Below are 15,722 nucleotides of genomic sequence, written 5' to 3'. Positions count from 1 at the left end.
CGCCTGCTCCAGAGGGGGTGGGAAGAGGAAGGAGGGCGGTGGCGGAGGGGGTGGCGAGGGAGGAGGCGGTGGGGGGGGAGGCGCCTGTGGCGAGGGAGGAGGCGGTGGCGGAGGGGACGGCGGGGAAGGAGGCGGTGGCGAAGTGGGCGGCGGGGGAGTAGGCGGTGGCGTCGGGCCGCCAATTTCTTTTCCCTTTCAACAACTGGCGGCCCAAAAAAGCCCTCTACCTCTCCCACATATCCAATGTCCGCCGCCGAGTCGAAGACGCTGTCGCCCGCCGCCGCCGACGAGAAGATCGTTTCTCCGCCCACGAGCATCGAGAAAGCCGTGGCGCGCCCGACGCCCCCCTTCCCTGCGTGCGCGCGACCCCGATCGACGACGACGCACATGCAGTCCCACCCCCCTTCCCCGTTCGTCAGGTCGAGGCCGCAGAGCCGGCCGCGGCGGACGCAGCGCCCGCCGTCGCCGACCCCACCCCGTCCGCCGGCGAGCTCACGGAGCCCAAGCCAGAGGCACGCCCACTCTCCGCTTCCTCACGCCCGCCCGCCGAACCCACCTCCCCATAAATATTTCGACGCGTGTGCGCGCGCAGGCCGGGTCGGAGGGGAAGGCCGAGCAGAAGGAGGCCGCGCCGCCCACGACCGTCGACAAGCCCGCCGACGAGCCCGCCCCGACCGCGGGCGAGGAGAAGGCCGACGCGACGAAGGGCGCGTCGCCGGCTTCCGAGGCCGGCGACAAGCCCGCGGCGGAGCCTGACGCTGGCAAGCCGGCCGCCGAGGCGACCAAGGAGCCCGCGGAGGACAAGACCTCCCCCCCGAAGCGCCCCGCCGAGGGCGAGCCCAACGTCGACGATGGCTCGCCGCCCAAGGTCGCCAAGTCGGCCGCGGAAGCAGGGCCAACCAAGGCGCCCGCCAAGTCCCCGGCCAACAAGGCGCCCGCCGTGACCGAGAACGATGCCGCAAACGATGCGGTGGCCGCCTGAGGCAGTTGAGCGCGGGCCCCCGATGAGGCCCACCGCGAATCATGCCTCGAGGGACTGCAGCTTTTCACTCGGAGCACATTTCGGGTTGCGGACGCGGACAGCGCAACACGCTCATGGCATGCTCATGCCAAACACAAAATGGGCGTCGAAGGTGTTGTGCATTTTATCTTCTATATGCCGAGTCTTGAAACACAGCGCAGCCTGATTCGTACGAGTTGTAGTCGGGGCGGGGGGCGGGGCACACTCCCACGCACGCGTCCGACTGATATGGCTCGACGCTGCCTCTCGTGCGAAAAGGGGGGCAGGGTGGCTCATGATCAGGTGACGCTGCGAGAGACCTGAGGGGTTTCTGCGGTCCACCAGCTTGGCCTCCCTCAGCGTCAGTAGCGGTCGTGGCTCACGCCCGTTCCGAGCTCGCGTCGGAGCTGTCGGTGTCGCTCACACGCACCATGTCTCGCATCTCGTGTGGTCACCGTCTCGATCTGCTCCAAGCCTCCAAGACACGGACGCGGGGCGGGGCAAGCGGCGCAGGGAGAGGCGGCGGGATTCAAAGAACATCGGCGCATGCGGCGGCGGTCGCAGCGGAGGGGGGGAAGCGGACTGCTGGCCAGCATTGTGCAGCGGCGGGTCGGTTCGGTCACTTCGACGACGAGAGCGGGTCCCGGTTACCGTTGTCCTGTCCCGGGCAGCCCCTCGCAGCCCCTTTCCTTTCCCTGATATGTGACGCCCGGCCGCTCGCAGCACGATGAAGATGGATGCGGCGGTGACGTCCAGGTGACGTCGAGCTCAAGCAGAACCCCCCGCAGCACACCTTCCTGTAGAGCTCTACATCCGGCGCGGGAGCGACGGACTGCCTCCGATGTAGAGCGATGTAGAGCGATGTAGAGCGATGTAGAGCGATGTAGAGCACGATTTACTTGGTGATTTCACTGTGAATTTGCGCTCTACATCGCTTTACACATCGGAGCGAGGCAGTCCGCCTGCGCCGGATGTAGAGCTCTACAGCTCTACAGCGCTCCAGCGCGCTCTACAGCTCTACAGCTCTACAGCGCTCTACTCGTCGCCCTGAATGGTTGGGCAGGTTAGTCAGGGCACGATCCCGGCGTGAACACACCTGACAGTGGCATGCACCGCGCTGCGGCGCGTGCCACTGTCTTTGTTTGAAGTTAAAAGTCGAATCAGAGCGGCGTCGGCGTTGCCCTGAGTTTTCCTCCCACGGACCGCCCGTCCGGCACAGCTCCGGGACGCACGCCGGCGAAACACCATCAAGCTGCTGTACGGCCCCGGCATCGCCTCCCCTGGCTTAGCTAGACTGAGAGATATTGTGCACCTTGGTCTGTCTCTACAATGTATACACTGACACTTCACCTCCCAGAGCTCGTCCCGGTCCGCCACGGCCATCCTCGGCCTCCGGAGGGCCCCCGGCCGCGGCGCGGTGCGGCGGCGTCACAAATCCGACGGCAGAGCACCGGGACGCGGGCGAGTGATCTGAGGTCCAACTAGGCGTATGCATTGCTCATCCAGGGCTATCACCTGGACCTATCAACAGGCGCCTGCGGCGCCGTGGTCAGGAGTTGTCCAACCATTCATACAGCACAGTACACTCTACATCCTCTACACCCTTCCTCAGGACAGGTGACCGGCCGAGGGAGGGACCCTCCCTCTGTCTGAGGTCAAAATCAGCCAAGCGAGCAAGACTGTAAGAGGCGAGGCACCGAGTCAGAGCAAACCCTCTCGCCCAGCCAGGGATCCGGCCTTCTGTTCCGGTTTTCTTTTCCTGTGTCGAGCCTGTCTGCTGGAGAGAGAGTGCGTTGTGTAAATTCTTTTCCTTTGGCCCGCCACCCACACCCCAGCCAGCGTCGGCGCGCCGTCTAGCAGCGCTAAAGCGAACGAACACAATGGTCTGGCGCTTGCTCCTGCTGCTGCCGCTCTCCGCCACCGCGTACGGTGGCAAGCAGCCTGGTGAGCGGCAGCGCGAAGCGCTTCGCAAAACCACGGTCGCCGTCGACTCTTCCGGCCGGTCATCTGAGGTGGCCTCGCTGGTGGTCGCGGCCGGCTGTTTTTGGGGAGTGGAGCTCGCCTTTGCGCGACTGCCAGGCGTGATCAGCACCGAGGTAGGTTACATCGGTGGATCAACTCCCCGGCCAACGTACAGCGCGGTTTCGAAGGGCAAGAGCGGCCACGCAGAGGCTGTTCGCATAATCTTTGACGCGAGCACCATCGGCCTCACGACACTGTTTGGTGTCTTCTTCGACGTCCATGACCCGACGACGCTCAATCGACAGGGCAACGACGTCGGGACTCAGTATCGCTCTGCGATCTTTTACTCTGACGAACGGCAGCGCCTCGCCGCGCAGACCGCCATCGAGCGCGAGGCTGAGCGGCTCGGCACGCCGCTGGCGACGACTCTCGAACGCGCCGACACCTTTTGGCCGGCGGAGGACTATCACCAGGCGTATCTTGAGAAGGGAGGCCAGTCGGCCGCGAAGGGCGAGCAGACGCCGATTCGCTGTTACGGATGAGCGTCAGAAAACACCTTGTCAGTGATTTGTGGACACTGTGCCGTGATGGTGATAAAAATAAATAAAAATGATATACTAAAAGATGGGTAAAAAGAGTCCCCGCCCATGCGGTCTTGATACATATGTAAATGTGTAACCGGTTTCTCGCTGAGCCCTGGCTGTCAGGCTGTCAGGTGCTGTCAGGTGATCTGTCGGGCTGTCGGGCACTGTCAGGCACTGTCAGGTGCCTCTGTCAGACCAGCTGTCAGGTGCTGTCAGTGCTGTCAGGTGCTGTCGGGTGCGTGTCTGACAGGCGAGGTGATCTGTAGCTGTCGGGTGCTGTCGGAGCTGTCGGGTGTTGCTGTCAGACGCTGTCGGAGCTGTCAGAGAGCTGTCAGGCTGCTGCTGCTGTTAGACGTTGGGCTGTTGCTGTCAGGTGCTGTCAGGTGGTGCTGTCGGGGTGCTGTCAGGCTCTGACACACATCAGCCACACTTATGACACTATCAAGAGGGCGCTGACTATCAAGGGGGTGCTGACGCCGATGACGCCGGCGGCTACGCAGCTACCCCCCTCCTACACGGCGTGATCACGCCGGCGGCGGCGGCCGCCTGGGGAGCGCAGATGGCGGCGCAGAGGCACAGGCGGCGGCGGCGGCACAGACGGCGGCGGCCACCCCCACCCAGACGCCGTAGGCATATGACTGTAGGGCCCCAGAAGGCTAGCTGGTAGCTTCATTTGTAGTAGCACAGCCGCCGGTGCTGGAGAGGGGTCCGCAGAGGTGGGGCGGGAGGGTTGAAAGAGAGACCCATGACCATCCCATGACTACATGGACCACACTCACATGTCTTTGCATGTAATTTTGTTATACCCTCATGGGGCACAAGAAAGAGGCTCTACGGGGTCTGTGTACGGTCTGTGCCGCTGTCAGGCTGTCAGCGCTGCTGTCAGGCCACTGTGTGCTGTCGGGCTGTCAGGCAGCTGTCAGGCTGTCACGTTAGGGCCTGACAGCGACGGGTCGCCTCGCCTGTCAGGCTCTGCTGTCAGGCTGTCAGATACGTGCTGTCAGACTGTCAGAGAAAGTGCTGTCAGCGCTGTCAGGCTGTCGGGCACTGTCAGGCGCTGTCCGGGGTTTGCTGTCAGTCTGTCAGACCAGGGCTCAGGTTTCTCGTGAGAGCGCTTCTGAGTAGTGAGTTCTGTGCATCGACCACCATATAAGTAATAAGAATTAAGATATATCGTCACGTGTGCTTCGTGGCGGCTTCGCCCCTCTTAAGCTCTATACAGTACTTTATGTGCAGCTGCGGTGTGCGCTAGGGTGTGCGAAAAGTGGTTCTGGTTGTGGAGAGGGAGCGTGGGAGCTGGGAGACCAAAAAAGATTTTATCCGCGTTCACCGTGTGCGCCCGTAACAAAACACAGCATGCCTACACACGCAGCTCCTCACGCAGCTATACAACGTCGTGTCTTCCCTCATCTCTGTGGCTCCTCTGCCAGCCGAGGTGCGAGGAGAGGAACCAGAGAGACCCACACGCAGCACACACACAGTGGGGAGCGAGCGACACGAAAGAGGCGGCGCCCGCGAGAAGCGCGGGCCCCGCGCCGCGCAGGACAGACAAACGTACTGGACATGGGCGGCACTGTACCGGATCCCTCCTTCCCCTCCCCCCCCCCTCGAGTCACTGATTGCTGCTCGCAATGAGCTGCGCCTGCTCGCGCGACACGTACCCGCTCGCGGCGTCGCCCCGCTGGACGACGGGCCCGGCGGCGGCGGCCACGTCGCTCGCCTCGAAGGCGCCTGCAGAGCAAGCGGGCCGGTGAGACGGACCCACGCACTGCCTCCCCTCCGCTGCTGGCCCCTAGCGCGCCCGTGATGACCATCTCTGCAGGGAGGCGGAAGCGCAGGTAGACGCGCCTAAGGAGACGGGGGCGGCGAGGTTGACGCTCCCCTCCCCTGGGCTCGAAGAGAAGTGCGGGCGGGCGCGCTTCGCGTAGCGCGTCAGCAGCAAGAGCGAGCCGCATATGCAGAGCGTGACCTGGCCGGCGCGGGGCGGCGGTCGGAAGGAGGCGCGGGGCGGGGCGGGAGAGGGGCGGGAGGGCAGGCGCAGCAGGCGGGGGGCCGGGGAGCAGGTGGCCGCCGCGCGCCATCGTCGAGACCGACCAGTGCACGTAGATGAGCCACGAGAAGAGGGCGGCCGAAAAGTGGAAAAAGACGAGGCCGAGCACAAAGCAGTAGTAGGCGGTGCGGTACTCGGTCATCATCCCGTCGACGGCGGGGTGCATCGAGCCGTCCGGACCGCGCAGCGCCAGCCCCGGCCCCATCATCGAGAGCAGCGTCGTGTTCAGCACCGCGATCAGCTCAAAGCACATCGCCGTCGTCGTCACGAGGAGGTACGCGATTCGCAGCGCGTACGCGCGGTCGTGCGGGATGGCCACCTGGGTGAGGCCCGAGTACGCGAACCCCGCGAGCAGCGCCGCCTGCGTCCCCACGGCCTGGCAGTTCTGCGTGTAGTAGTTGAGCTCCTTTTCACGAATCGCGAGCAGGTTGACCTGCGGCGCGGCGGAGGCGGGGTCGCGGCGGGGTGGCGCGGGCACCGGCGCGCGTGGCGCTTCGGCGCGCGCCTTCAGGTTGGTCTCGAGCGCTCTCTTGTCGGCATAGAGCATCGGGCTGCTGGCGCTGGCGCGCGCCGCGAGAGACACAGCGCCGGGCGGAAGAGTGAACAAGAATTCGGATCACTCCCGGAGCAAAAGCTAAACATAATACTTTCAAGCGGCGTGTGGGGGTATATTGCATATTTGTCAATGGTACCGCGTCTGCGACGCGGGCGCCTTGCGAGCAGAGCCCTTAGCCACCCTTCATATCTTGCGCGGTCAAAATTTCAAGCGGCGGGCTTCGGCACAAGTAGACCTCCGGTCTAAACCACATAAAAAAAAACCCCCGGCGGCCGTCGCGTCGTTTGCCCCTCGCAGCACCCGGCGCGCAGCCCGTGCGCTACAACGACCCCATGCGCTACAGCGACCCCAACCGGTGGGTCTTCTTCGGCCGCGCGTGGGCGGCAACGATCGCCACGGCGTGCCTCAGCTTCGGCGCCTTCTCCTTCCTGGTTCCTCCGCCAGACCCGCCAGTCCTGGAAGCGAGCCGCTTGAGAGCCACGTCCAAGCGCAGCGGCGGCAGCGCACCCTGACGCCGCCATGGCCGGCTGGACGTGGCCACCCCGTCCTCACCACGTGTTGGCGGGCGACAGCCAGGCGAAGAAGCTCCGCCGTCATAGCTGCGTGCGCGCCTTCGCCATCAGCTCTTGTACCACCTGAACCCGCGGGGCGCGTGCGGATGCAGCCGTGGCCTCCGATGACCGCCCCGCCGCCGCTTCTGGCACTGCCGCAGCTTTGCGTGTTGCCGGTGGCAAGGGCAGCGGCGCGGCGGGTAAACGGTGCCAGTACCACCTGCCGCGCGCGCCAAAACACACCGCCGAGCCGCCAATAGCTAGAGAGCACGCTGGAGGTAATCGAAGCCGCGCGCGGTGGTCACGACCGTGCCGCAAGCGGTCAATATCTCTCCGACACCGACCCACATCGCGGGCTTTTGGGTGGCAGGCGGCAGAACCCCATCTGCCGTCCTGCCAATCGCCACGCAGACATCCTCCCCCGCCCCTGCCCGGCGCCCCGTCGCAACAGCCCTGCCCGCATTCGCCCTCTCCGTGCGTTCATGCCATCCCCTCCCTCCACAACCCACAGGCGGGGACGCGAGGAGGCGGCTGACGAGACTATGGGAGGTGGTGTTTGGGGGAGAGGAGCCCCGTCGTTTGAGTGTGCGAGGATATTCCGGTGATCTCCACTCGAGGTTGACGTAAGGCCGTATGACGGCCGCACGCAGCTCGTCCGTGCGTGAGACACTGTGTATGTGCGCAGAATATTGACTGCCGGAGCGGCGTGTCGTGTGTGGGGACGTACCGTTCCAGAAGTCGAGACGAGGCTCTGCCCGCGCTGTGCCTCTGCCCTCTCGGCATCTGCCGCGGTCTCTGGGGGGGCCCAGGCCTGCCCCGGTGCCCCGCGCCGCGCGGGCCCGCACCGCCCGGGCGCGCGGCCCCCCGCGCCCCGGGGCCCGGAGTCGGGAGAGTTATTTGCGCATTGCGCGGTGTGTGGCGTCGTTTTTTCGAGTGTGTTAAACCGTAAACGCCGTGACTGACATATGTTTCGCACAAATGTGCACATCCGCCGAATGGCTGATTGACCCCCTACCCCTACCAACCCCGGCCCAGCCCCAAGCTCGAGAGGCCAGAGGCGCGAGAGTGCGAGCTGAGACGTGCACACATACACACCCCAGCGCCCAGGCGAGACGCCAGAGAGCGATGTGCGCATGCGCGTTGCCCAGCGCGGCCAACTGACTAGAGCCGACTCCTCTCCCAATCTCCCAGCGGCCCTACTCGTACAAGCCGTGCTCCTTTGCGTACGCGCGTATGCAATCGGGGAGCACCTCTGCAGCGGCGGCCGGGTCGTCGCCGGCGAGGGCTCCGCGCGCGGCGCTCGACGAGACGGCGGCGAGGGCCTCGTCGTTTGGCATGAAGTGGAGCCGCCCGTGCGTCACCTCGGCGGGCAGCCCGCTCCTCACCGCAGCCGCCTGCGAGCGGGCGCCGCGCGGCTCTCGAGGAGGAGAGGCACCTCTCTGCTGTGCCTCTCTCCGATGTGAGCTCTCCCCCTGCTGTGCGCCCCTTCCCCACACGCCCGCGCCGCTCCCTCGCGACTCCCTCACGGCTCTCTCACGGGGCCAGCCTCCCTCGCGGCTCGCCTGCCCTTCGGCACTGAGGCCGGGGGCCATCGTCGACGCGCTCGCCGAGTCGCGCGAGGTGACAACCACCTGCCACGGTCCGAGGACGTGTCACGGACACGTCCAGGCGAGGCGAGGCGCGAGAGAGGGAGACCGCCTCGACCGTGCCGAAGAGGGAGCGCAGCGCGTCGTCCCTCCGCCCCTCCGGGTAGTACTTAGGGTCGACCACACGCTCCCACGTGTCGTACCCGACCAGCAGAAAGATGGTGGCGCCCGGTCCGCACAGCGCGCGGAGGGCGCGCGCCTTGTCGACAAAGAGCGGGTGCGCCGTCACGCCGCAGACCGTGCTGCCCTCCACCTCCTCGCGCGCGAGCAGCTCCATCATCTGCAGCCGGTGAGGCAGGCTCGCGCCAACAACCGGCTTGTCCGCATTCTGCTTTGCGAGGAGCAGCATCCGCCGGCGGACGCCGAAGCGAGCGGCGGCGGAGCGGAGCAGGTGGACGTGCGCGCACGTCGGCGGGTTGAAGGACGAGTCGAGCACGGCGACCGACTCGTCCAGCGGCAAGGGCCACTCACCGCCACCGACAGCCGGCGGCACGAGCTGCACCCTCGGCTCGACGGCGATGTCGACCGACGAGAGCGCCCTCTCGAAGCGCTCCAGCTGCGGCAGCGCGCTGGCGGAAGAACCGGTGCCGGCCATGGCTAAGACGGAGAGCCTGCGAGCGAGCAGCCTTTGCATGTGCGGGTCTGGCTCTGCAGGCACCGTCGTCACCGTGCCGCCACTGCGCCACCGTGTAGGCTGAAAAAAGAATTTATACCCTGCCATCCCTCCCTTGGGTTGTCTCTTTTCTTTCTTTTTCTTAAAGGCAAAGGGGGCTAGATTTGGAGCGCTCGCCGAAGAGGAGTACGACAAAATAGCGCCCGTGATTGCCTGCACGCTGCCCGCACTCACGGACTCCATACCCGAAAGAAAGAGAAGGGAGCTCGCAGGAGAGGTGACGAGTGAACTACAGGTAGTGGGGAAGGCAGCCTCGATCGCCATACAGACATGGGTGCGAAACAACGACAAGACCAAGGCACGGGCAGAGCCAGAGGAGAGAGAGAAGAATATAAGGATGGATAAAGCGCCTGTTCACGGCATGGAGGGTGAGCCACGCTGAACGTAGAGCCGAACGGGAGGAAGCCGGGGAAGAAGACTCCGAGGAGGACGAAACACCTGTGGTAATCCCGTCGTCAGCTGTCACGATGCACCCGAAGGGGACCCCACAGCGCCAGCATCATCCGTGGAGGTACAAGTGTTCGAAGAGAGAGTGGACCTGAGCAACGATATGACTTGGCGGCAGATGATCGCAGTGGGCGTCAGAAGAGTCGTCCTTGCGCGAGAAGAGCTCGATAAACTCGAGGGGCCAAAATATGCCGCCAGCAGGGCAGAGTTGCGCCGAAAGGCGGGAGAAGCCGCGAGAGCAAGGGATCGGCAGGCGGCGGCGGCGTCGCTGGATGAGGCAGACGAGAGCGACGCGACAGAGGAAGAAGCGACAAGAGAGAGAACGAAGAGAGTGGGACGACCGCGAGGTGGCATGAAGGTTGCAGCGAGAATCGGCGAGGGACTGCGAAGGGAGATAGAAAGAGGCAGACGACCAAGGGTTAGGGTGGGCGACGGCTAGGCGCTAGCACCACACTCCTCTCCTTAAAATCCCTGTGTGGTGGCGGCGTGCCGTCCACCCGTCCAGCGTCCTCCCATCCCTCCCTTGCGTTGTCTGTTTTCTTTCTTTCTTTCTTTCGCAGCTAGGGGAAACCCAAAGCGCAGAGCCAACCCTCGGAGACCGTGTTTACGTTACGGCCCTTTCCCTGCGAACGCGCACCCCCCCAGGGCTAGGGCTCTCTAGCCCGTAACCCGATGCCAATCATCCGGCCCGCTGGGTGTGCTTCTTAGCCCCCCGGCCCTGGATGTGCGGTTAATGACTGCACTCCAAGTGCTCCAAGTTTTCTTTCTTTCTGCTATCGTTGAAATCTTTGTGTGGTGGCGGCGTGCCGTCCTCCCATCCCTCCCTTGGGTTGTATGTTCTCTTTCTTTCTTTCTTTGCTATCGGTCTCCCCCCATAATTTGTCCGCCAAGCTGCAGAAACAAGCTTTCAGTGGCTACAAGTGTAGGCACTGGATTATCGTGCGCGCGGAGCGCGCTGGTGCTACCCGGACACATGCGCGGAGCGCGCTAGCTGGACACACGCGCGGAGCGCGCTGGCGCTAGACACACGCGCGGAGCGCGCTGGCTAGATACCGCGCGGAGCGCGCTGGCACTTATGTGCGCGGAGCGCACCGCGGTACCGGTAGAGTCTAGACACATGAAGACAGTCTGTTGCAGTCAGTTGTGGCCACGCTGCTTCGAAGCTGGCCTGACGTCGTAGCACGCGTCTGGCAGACGCTGTGTCTCTGCCTTCTTCCGCGTCATGACCACACCCCGCTGCAGCGAAGCTCCAATGCCGCCCCTCTGTGCATGTGACCTGTCGTTGTGGTGAAAGCGGTCTTCCCAGTTGAGCCCGCCCCAGTTCTCGAGCGCACGGTTGATGAAGGGCACGGCGACGGCCGCATGTAGCGCCCAGAGACACGCGCGGAGCGCGCCGCTGCAGAACACGCGCGGAGCGCGCCGCTGCACAGGCGCGGAGCGCCGCCACTTGAGATTGGGCCTGTGGGTGGGCCGAGTGGTTCCTAGCGTGTGAGTCAACTCTTAAGGTTGCTCCCGGCCCAGTGGGGATTTCGGCCTACTCAGTGATCGTCTAAGGGGCCCTAAATGGCCTGCAATGCCATATCTTTTGTGCCTAGGTTGTAGAGCACCTTAAAAAAGTACTATGTCTTGGAGTGAAAAGTTTTTCGAGGAGGTGGGGGTCCGTGGTGAGCCGATTCCCAGATTCTCCAGATTCCCCCTCGAAAACCGCCCCTTTTAATTCACTGCGGCCGCGTGCTTGCTCGGATTACTTTTCACTCGAAGACATAGTAGTTTTTTGGTGTTACGGTGCCTACAAAAAATATCCGAGATCATATGGAGCTGACCACAGGGTTTGCGGCGATCACTGTCCTACCAGCGGGCACAGTGGGCCGCGGACACCCGTGAATGACCTTAACAGAAATCGCACCTAGCCCTCCTCAACCCTCAACATTTTCTTCGGGGCGCGCTCCGCCGCGCGCGGCGCTCCGCGCCTGACTCCTTGAGCGATGAGCGGCGTGTGTTAGAGGCGCTGGCTCGCACATGTTCTGCAGCTTGGTTTGTCCGTGCCGACCTGCATTATTTTACCCGTCTCGCAGCCGAGGCTAGGAGCTAGCGCTGGCAGCCTCGTATACCTCTAGAGCACACGCAGCCCCACGCACGTCGACGTACAAACAGACATACCTCTCGAGGGACCCGTACTCTCTCGTTTTTCAGCGTGTGGTGTGAGGCGGGCGGGCCGCGCTCTCACCATGGCGCTCACGTGTCCTGCTGAGCAGCGCATGCGCTCGCCCTCTTCGTGTCGACGATGCTCGTGGTGGCGGCCAAGCGGCCCTTGAAAAAGTCCGGCTGGCCGCCGCCGACAAAGATCTCGAGCCGCCCCTTCTCCAGCGTCACGCCAGCCGAGGCGGCGAAGACGGCCTCGCCCGTGGCCTCGCCGCCGTGCACCACGGCGCGCGCCTCGGGCGGCACGCTCAGCTTCACCGCGATCGAGGCGCCTGGCGCCAGGCGCTTGATCCGCTCAAACGCGCCCAGCCGCACGCGCGGCGCCGGGACGGTGGCGTCGGGCTGCTTGAGGTACACCTGCACGACCTGCTCACGGGCCGACGCGTGAAGCGCGTGTCGTTGACGGCCTGCGGGACGCACACCAGCACGCACCTCGTCCGAGGCCACGGAGCCCGTGTTGGTCACCGTCACCGTCACGCCCACCGCATCGCAAGCGGAATGCGAGGCGGCGTCGAGCGACAGGCTGGAGTATGCAAAGGTGGTGTAGCTGAGCCCGTGCCCAAACGGGTAGAGCGGCGCGCCCTCGAAGAAGCGGTACGTGGCGCCGCGCGAGCCGCTGCTGGCGTTGGGGTACATGCCCGTGTCGGCGAGCGGCGGCAAATCAGCTGTCGCCCGGTAGAAGGTGACGGGCGTGCGGCCCGCCTACGGAAGGTGACGAGGCTCGGGGAAGTGCCTCCCGGTGGAAGGTGACGAGGCGTGCGGGGCCGCCGGCGAGACGTCGCCGAATAGAGTTGCAGCCACGGCCGCGCCACCCTCAATCCCCGGATACCACGCGTCCAGCACCTACGGTCAGGTTCCGAGAAGCTTCAGGGCAGCTTCCAAAATGATCTCTGCGCGCCGCGCGTCGAGCACAGCGTCGCAAGCGGCGCGGGTGGCGTTGTCAATCGCGATGGCGCCGCCGTGCACGAGCAGGCAGACGAGCGGACCAGCCTACTCCTCGGGATTCCGGGTGAGCTCGGGCGATCTCGGTGCACGAGCAAGCAGGCCAGTGGCGCTCGCACCGTTGCGGCACGCAAAGCGGCGACCATCCTCTGCTGGCCGAGAGGCAGCTCGATGATGCGCCGGTCGTTGCCTGCGGGGAACTAGCGAGGACACGTCGTGGACGTGGGCTGGAGGGCGTGCCCCAGCGGTCCGCCAGTGCACGCCCTCGCGCTCGCAGTGGTCCCCGAGCCCGTCGTCGTCGCCGTGGCAGTACTGGTCGAAGGCGAGCCCGAGCACGACCACCGTGGCGTCCGCGGAAGCGGCGGCGGCGGCAGCGGCCCTGAAGCCGTCCCTCGACTCTGGCGCGCCGATGGCGTCGAGACCGCGCGCTGCGGTGACTGTGCCGCCGCCGAGCCGCTCTCGCAGCGCCGCCTCGAGGGAGAGGCCCCAGTTGCCTGCGGGGAGGGCACGCGGAGCGGTCGTCGCGGCCGAGTCTCCTTCCCGCAACGGGAGACTCGGCGCAGCTGCCCTTGTTTGCGGACCCGGCGTAGTTGCCGAACAGCACGCCGGAGACGTTTGCCTGCGGACCGACCACGGCGAGCCGGCCAACTTTGGCGTCGAGCGGAAGGGCGCCGCCTACCGAAACGCGCGGAGAGGGCGGTCAGCGAGAAGGCGCCGCCCTGGGCGGTCGAGCGCGGGAGGGCGCGGCCCTTGTTCTCCAGCAGGGTCATGAGCTCGAGGGCCGCCTCGCGCGCCACGGCGAGGTGGCGCCTGAACACACACGAGCGCGCGTGAAGAGACGTCGGTCACGCCTCGCGCCCCCACGAGGCGGCGCCTGTTGGAGGCGAGCTCGGTCGCGTTGTAGCGCAGAGCGTTGTAGCTCACGTGGGTGGGCGGGTCGAGCATGCCCAGCCTAGACCTCGGGCCAACCTCGGGTGCGCTCGGGTGCGCTCGCGGCGGGCGGGAAGGTCGGGCTGCGCCCCGCCGTATGCGCAGCCGGAAGAGGTTGCGGAACGCGCGCGCCACGGCGGCGGGTGTGGTCAGGCCGTCCCGAATGGCGGCGGGCAGCGTCGAAATGGCCAGCGCGGAGCCGCCCTCCTGGTCGATGCCGGCGTTGAGGCCCTGCGCGGCGCCCGCCCGCAGCGTGGCGTTGTAGTGGTGCGCCAACGCGATGTTGGCCCAGGCATCGTAGTCGCTGACGACGAAGCCGTCCCACCTCCACGTCTCTCGCAGCACCGCCGTCAGCAAGCCGCGGCTGCCGCAGGTGGGCACGCCTAGCACGCACGGCTCCGAGGCGGGTCGGAAGAGGTTCCGCCCGCGCGAGGCCAGCTGCCGCGCGGTCGCCGTTGAGCGAGTTGTAGGAGCACATCGCGTGCGACGAGCGGGCCCGCACGACGCAGGCCTGCGGGGCGGGGCCGGCGTCTCGCACAGGTCACACGGCTATAGCTTGGCCATCTCCGCATCTCGTCTGCATCTCGTCTGCATCTCGTCTGCATCTCGTCTGCATCTCGTCCGCATCTCGTCTGCATCTCCTCCGCATCTCGGCCAGAGGTCGGCGGTGCCACACCTGGAGGCGGGCAGTACGTCTCCCACAAGTCGCGCGCGTTCACGTCGACGTTGAGGCTCATGCGGCTCGGCCCCCCGGCGTGACCCTCGGTGTTGTACACCGCGACGTGCTTGCAGCAGGTGCCGGCCTGCAGGTAGCCGTCCGCGTCCGTGCGTCCAGCGGTGTTGTTCTGCGCGCCCCGCACAAACTCGACGACGAGCTCGCCCATGTGGGTCGGGTCCTCGCCGTACACCTGGCGGAGGGATGCGGCAGGTCGTGGCTGTCACACGTCGTGGACGTGTCACGGGAATGCCGCGGGCCGTGCGCTACTCCTCTCCGGCTGCTCCTCTCCGGCTCACCTCCTGCGCACGGCCCCAGCGCGGGTCGCGCACCAGGTTCAGGTTGGGCGCGTACAGGGTCAGGCCGCAGCCGTTGCACGTCATCTGGCGCCTGCGCGGGTCTGACGCGAGGAAGCCGTTGTGCAGCCCGCGCGCCTCGCGACCCACGACGGCGCCGACGGCCCGCAGAGTGGCGTGCGAGAAAGTCGCGCCGAGGCCGACGCCATTCGGGAAGACGGTCGCGCGCGCAGGTGTGCGAGCGACGCCGTGCTGGTCGTCGTTCAGCCACTGGTACTCGGGGACGCCGAGCTCGAGCAGCTCCGGCGCCGTGTTATGCAGCTGGCCGATTTGCGCGCTGAGGCTGGTGTGCGCCACGAGGAAGTCGAGCCGCGCCTCCGTGCCGAGCGTCCAGTCGAGGTGAGTGCCCTTGATGCCCGGGCACTTTGCGTAGTCCGCCGCCGAGTCGACGCATGTCCGCGAGTCGCTGGGGCAGAGATACTGCCCGCGCTTGCAGCCGCTCTTGGCGCCACACCAGTGCGAGCTCATCGTGCACACGCCGCTGTCCGGGCACCGCGTGAACTCGCCGAGACACGGATCGAGGCGCGAGTGCAGAGCCGCCGCGCTGGTGAGAATGAGGAAGATCAGGGTGGCGCTCGGCGCTCGCGGCATGAGTGGAGACGGCCGCGGCTCCAACACGTTTGCGGCGTGTGTCGCCAATAGACGTGGCAATCGAGGCGGGTGTAGATGGGAGAGGTGGACGGCCGACAGCAAGATTTTTAATCTGTCTCTCAGTGTATCCTACCTACCTACCTACCTACCTAGTGTATGTAGCTCTTACGTACACTCCCTTTGCTGCCACTCATAAAATCGTTGGGTCGCTAGGTAGGTAGGTAGGTAGGTAGGAGGGCCCCCGCACACACGAACCCACACATACAGAGAGGGAGGGACGAGTGCACGCATTGGGCATCAGAGAGCCATAAGTGTCTGTTGTTGTTTGGCTTGAGCCAAGCAGGCACACCCGCGCGCGAGCGATTAGGCCAGGCCCGAAGCCTGACTCAAGCCAAGGTGGAGCACAGGGACAGGGACACCGTACTCACGTACTGACATCCCGCCCCGCGCCAGGGGCGGTGGCGCGCGCCGCGCCGGGACACTTTGGACCCGCAGCCTGGCATACGCCAGGCCACAG

General features: G+C 65.6%; 4 protein-coding genes across 4 annotated transcripts; 1 reads left to right on the top strand and 3 right to left on the bottom strand.

Annotated features, from left to right (window-relative positions):
* Positions 1-243: 243 nt before the first annotated feature.
* EMIHUDRAFT_316995 (methionine sulfoxide reductase) lies at positions 244-3,504 on the top strand (the record flags this gene model as incomplete). The annotated part of the gene is made up of 3 exons (XM_005763399.1): positions 244-478; positions 2,613-2,617; positions 3,013-3,504. The coding sequence occupies 3 exons, from the start codon at positions 244-246 to the stop codon at positions 3,502-3,504; spliced, it is 732 nt and encodes a 243-aa protein (XP_005763456.1).
* Positions 3,505-4,864: 1,360 nt separating this feature from the next.
* Positions 4,865-6,160, bottom strand: EMIHUDRAFT_446144 (hypothetical protein). Its single transcript, XM_005763398.1, has 5 exons — positions 6,102-6,160; positions 5,625-6,029; positions 5,466-5,515; positions 5,358-5,394; positions 4,865-5,277 (listed from the first exon to the last, which is right to left on the bottom strand). The coding sequence occupies exons 1-5, from the start codon at positions 6,141-6,143 to the stop codon at positions 4,873-4,875; spliced, it is 939 nt and encodes a 312-aa protein (XP_005763455.1). The 5' UTR covers positions 6,144-6,160; the 3' UTR covers positions 4,865-4,872.
* A 1,739-nt stretch (positions 6,161-7,899) lies between these two features.
* On the bottom strand, positions 7,900-8,983 carry EMIHUDRAFT_120434 (hypothetical protein; the record flags this gene model as incomplete). The annotated part of the gene is made up of 2 exons (XM_005763397.1): positions 7,900-8,097; positions 8,399-8,983. 2 exons carry the CDS (start codon positions 8,981-8,983, stop codon positions 7,900-7,902), a joined length of 783 nt encoding a protein of 260 aa, XP_005763454.1.
* A 2,721-nt stretch (positions 8,984-11,704) lies between these two features.
* Positions 11,705-15,082, bottom strand: EMIHUDRAFT_248116 (hypothetical protein; the record flags this gene model as incomplete). The annotated part of the gene is made up of 10 exons (XM_005763396.1): positions 11,705-12,037; positions 12,104-12,373; positions 12,449-12,514; positions 12,584-12,661; positions 12,733-12,813; positions 12,875-13,107; positions 13,293-13,423; positions 13,572-13,926; positions 14,304-14,451; positions 14,558-15,082. The coding sequence occupies 10 exons, from the start codon at positions 15,080-15,082 to the stop codon at positions 11,705-11,707; spliced, it is 2,220 nt and encodes a 739-aa protein (XP_005763453.1).
* Positions 15,083-15,722: the final 640 nt, after the last annotated feature.

This window comes from Emiliania huxleyi, assembly GCF_000372725.1.
Source record: "Emiliania huxleyi CCMP1516 unplaced genomic scaffold EMIHUscaffold_633, whole genome shotgun sequence".
Taxonomy (NCBI): Eukaryota; Haptophyta; order Isochrysidales; family Noelaerhabdaceae; genus Emiliania; species Emiliania huxleyi.
This window is presented reverse-complemented; position numbering and strand designations above follow the sequence as displayed.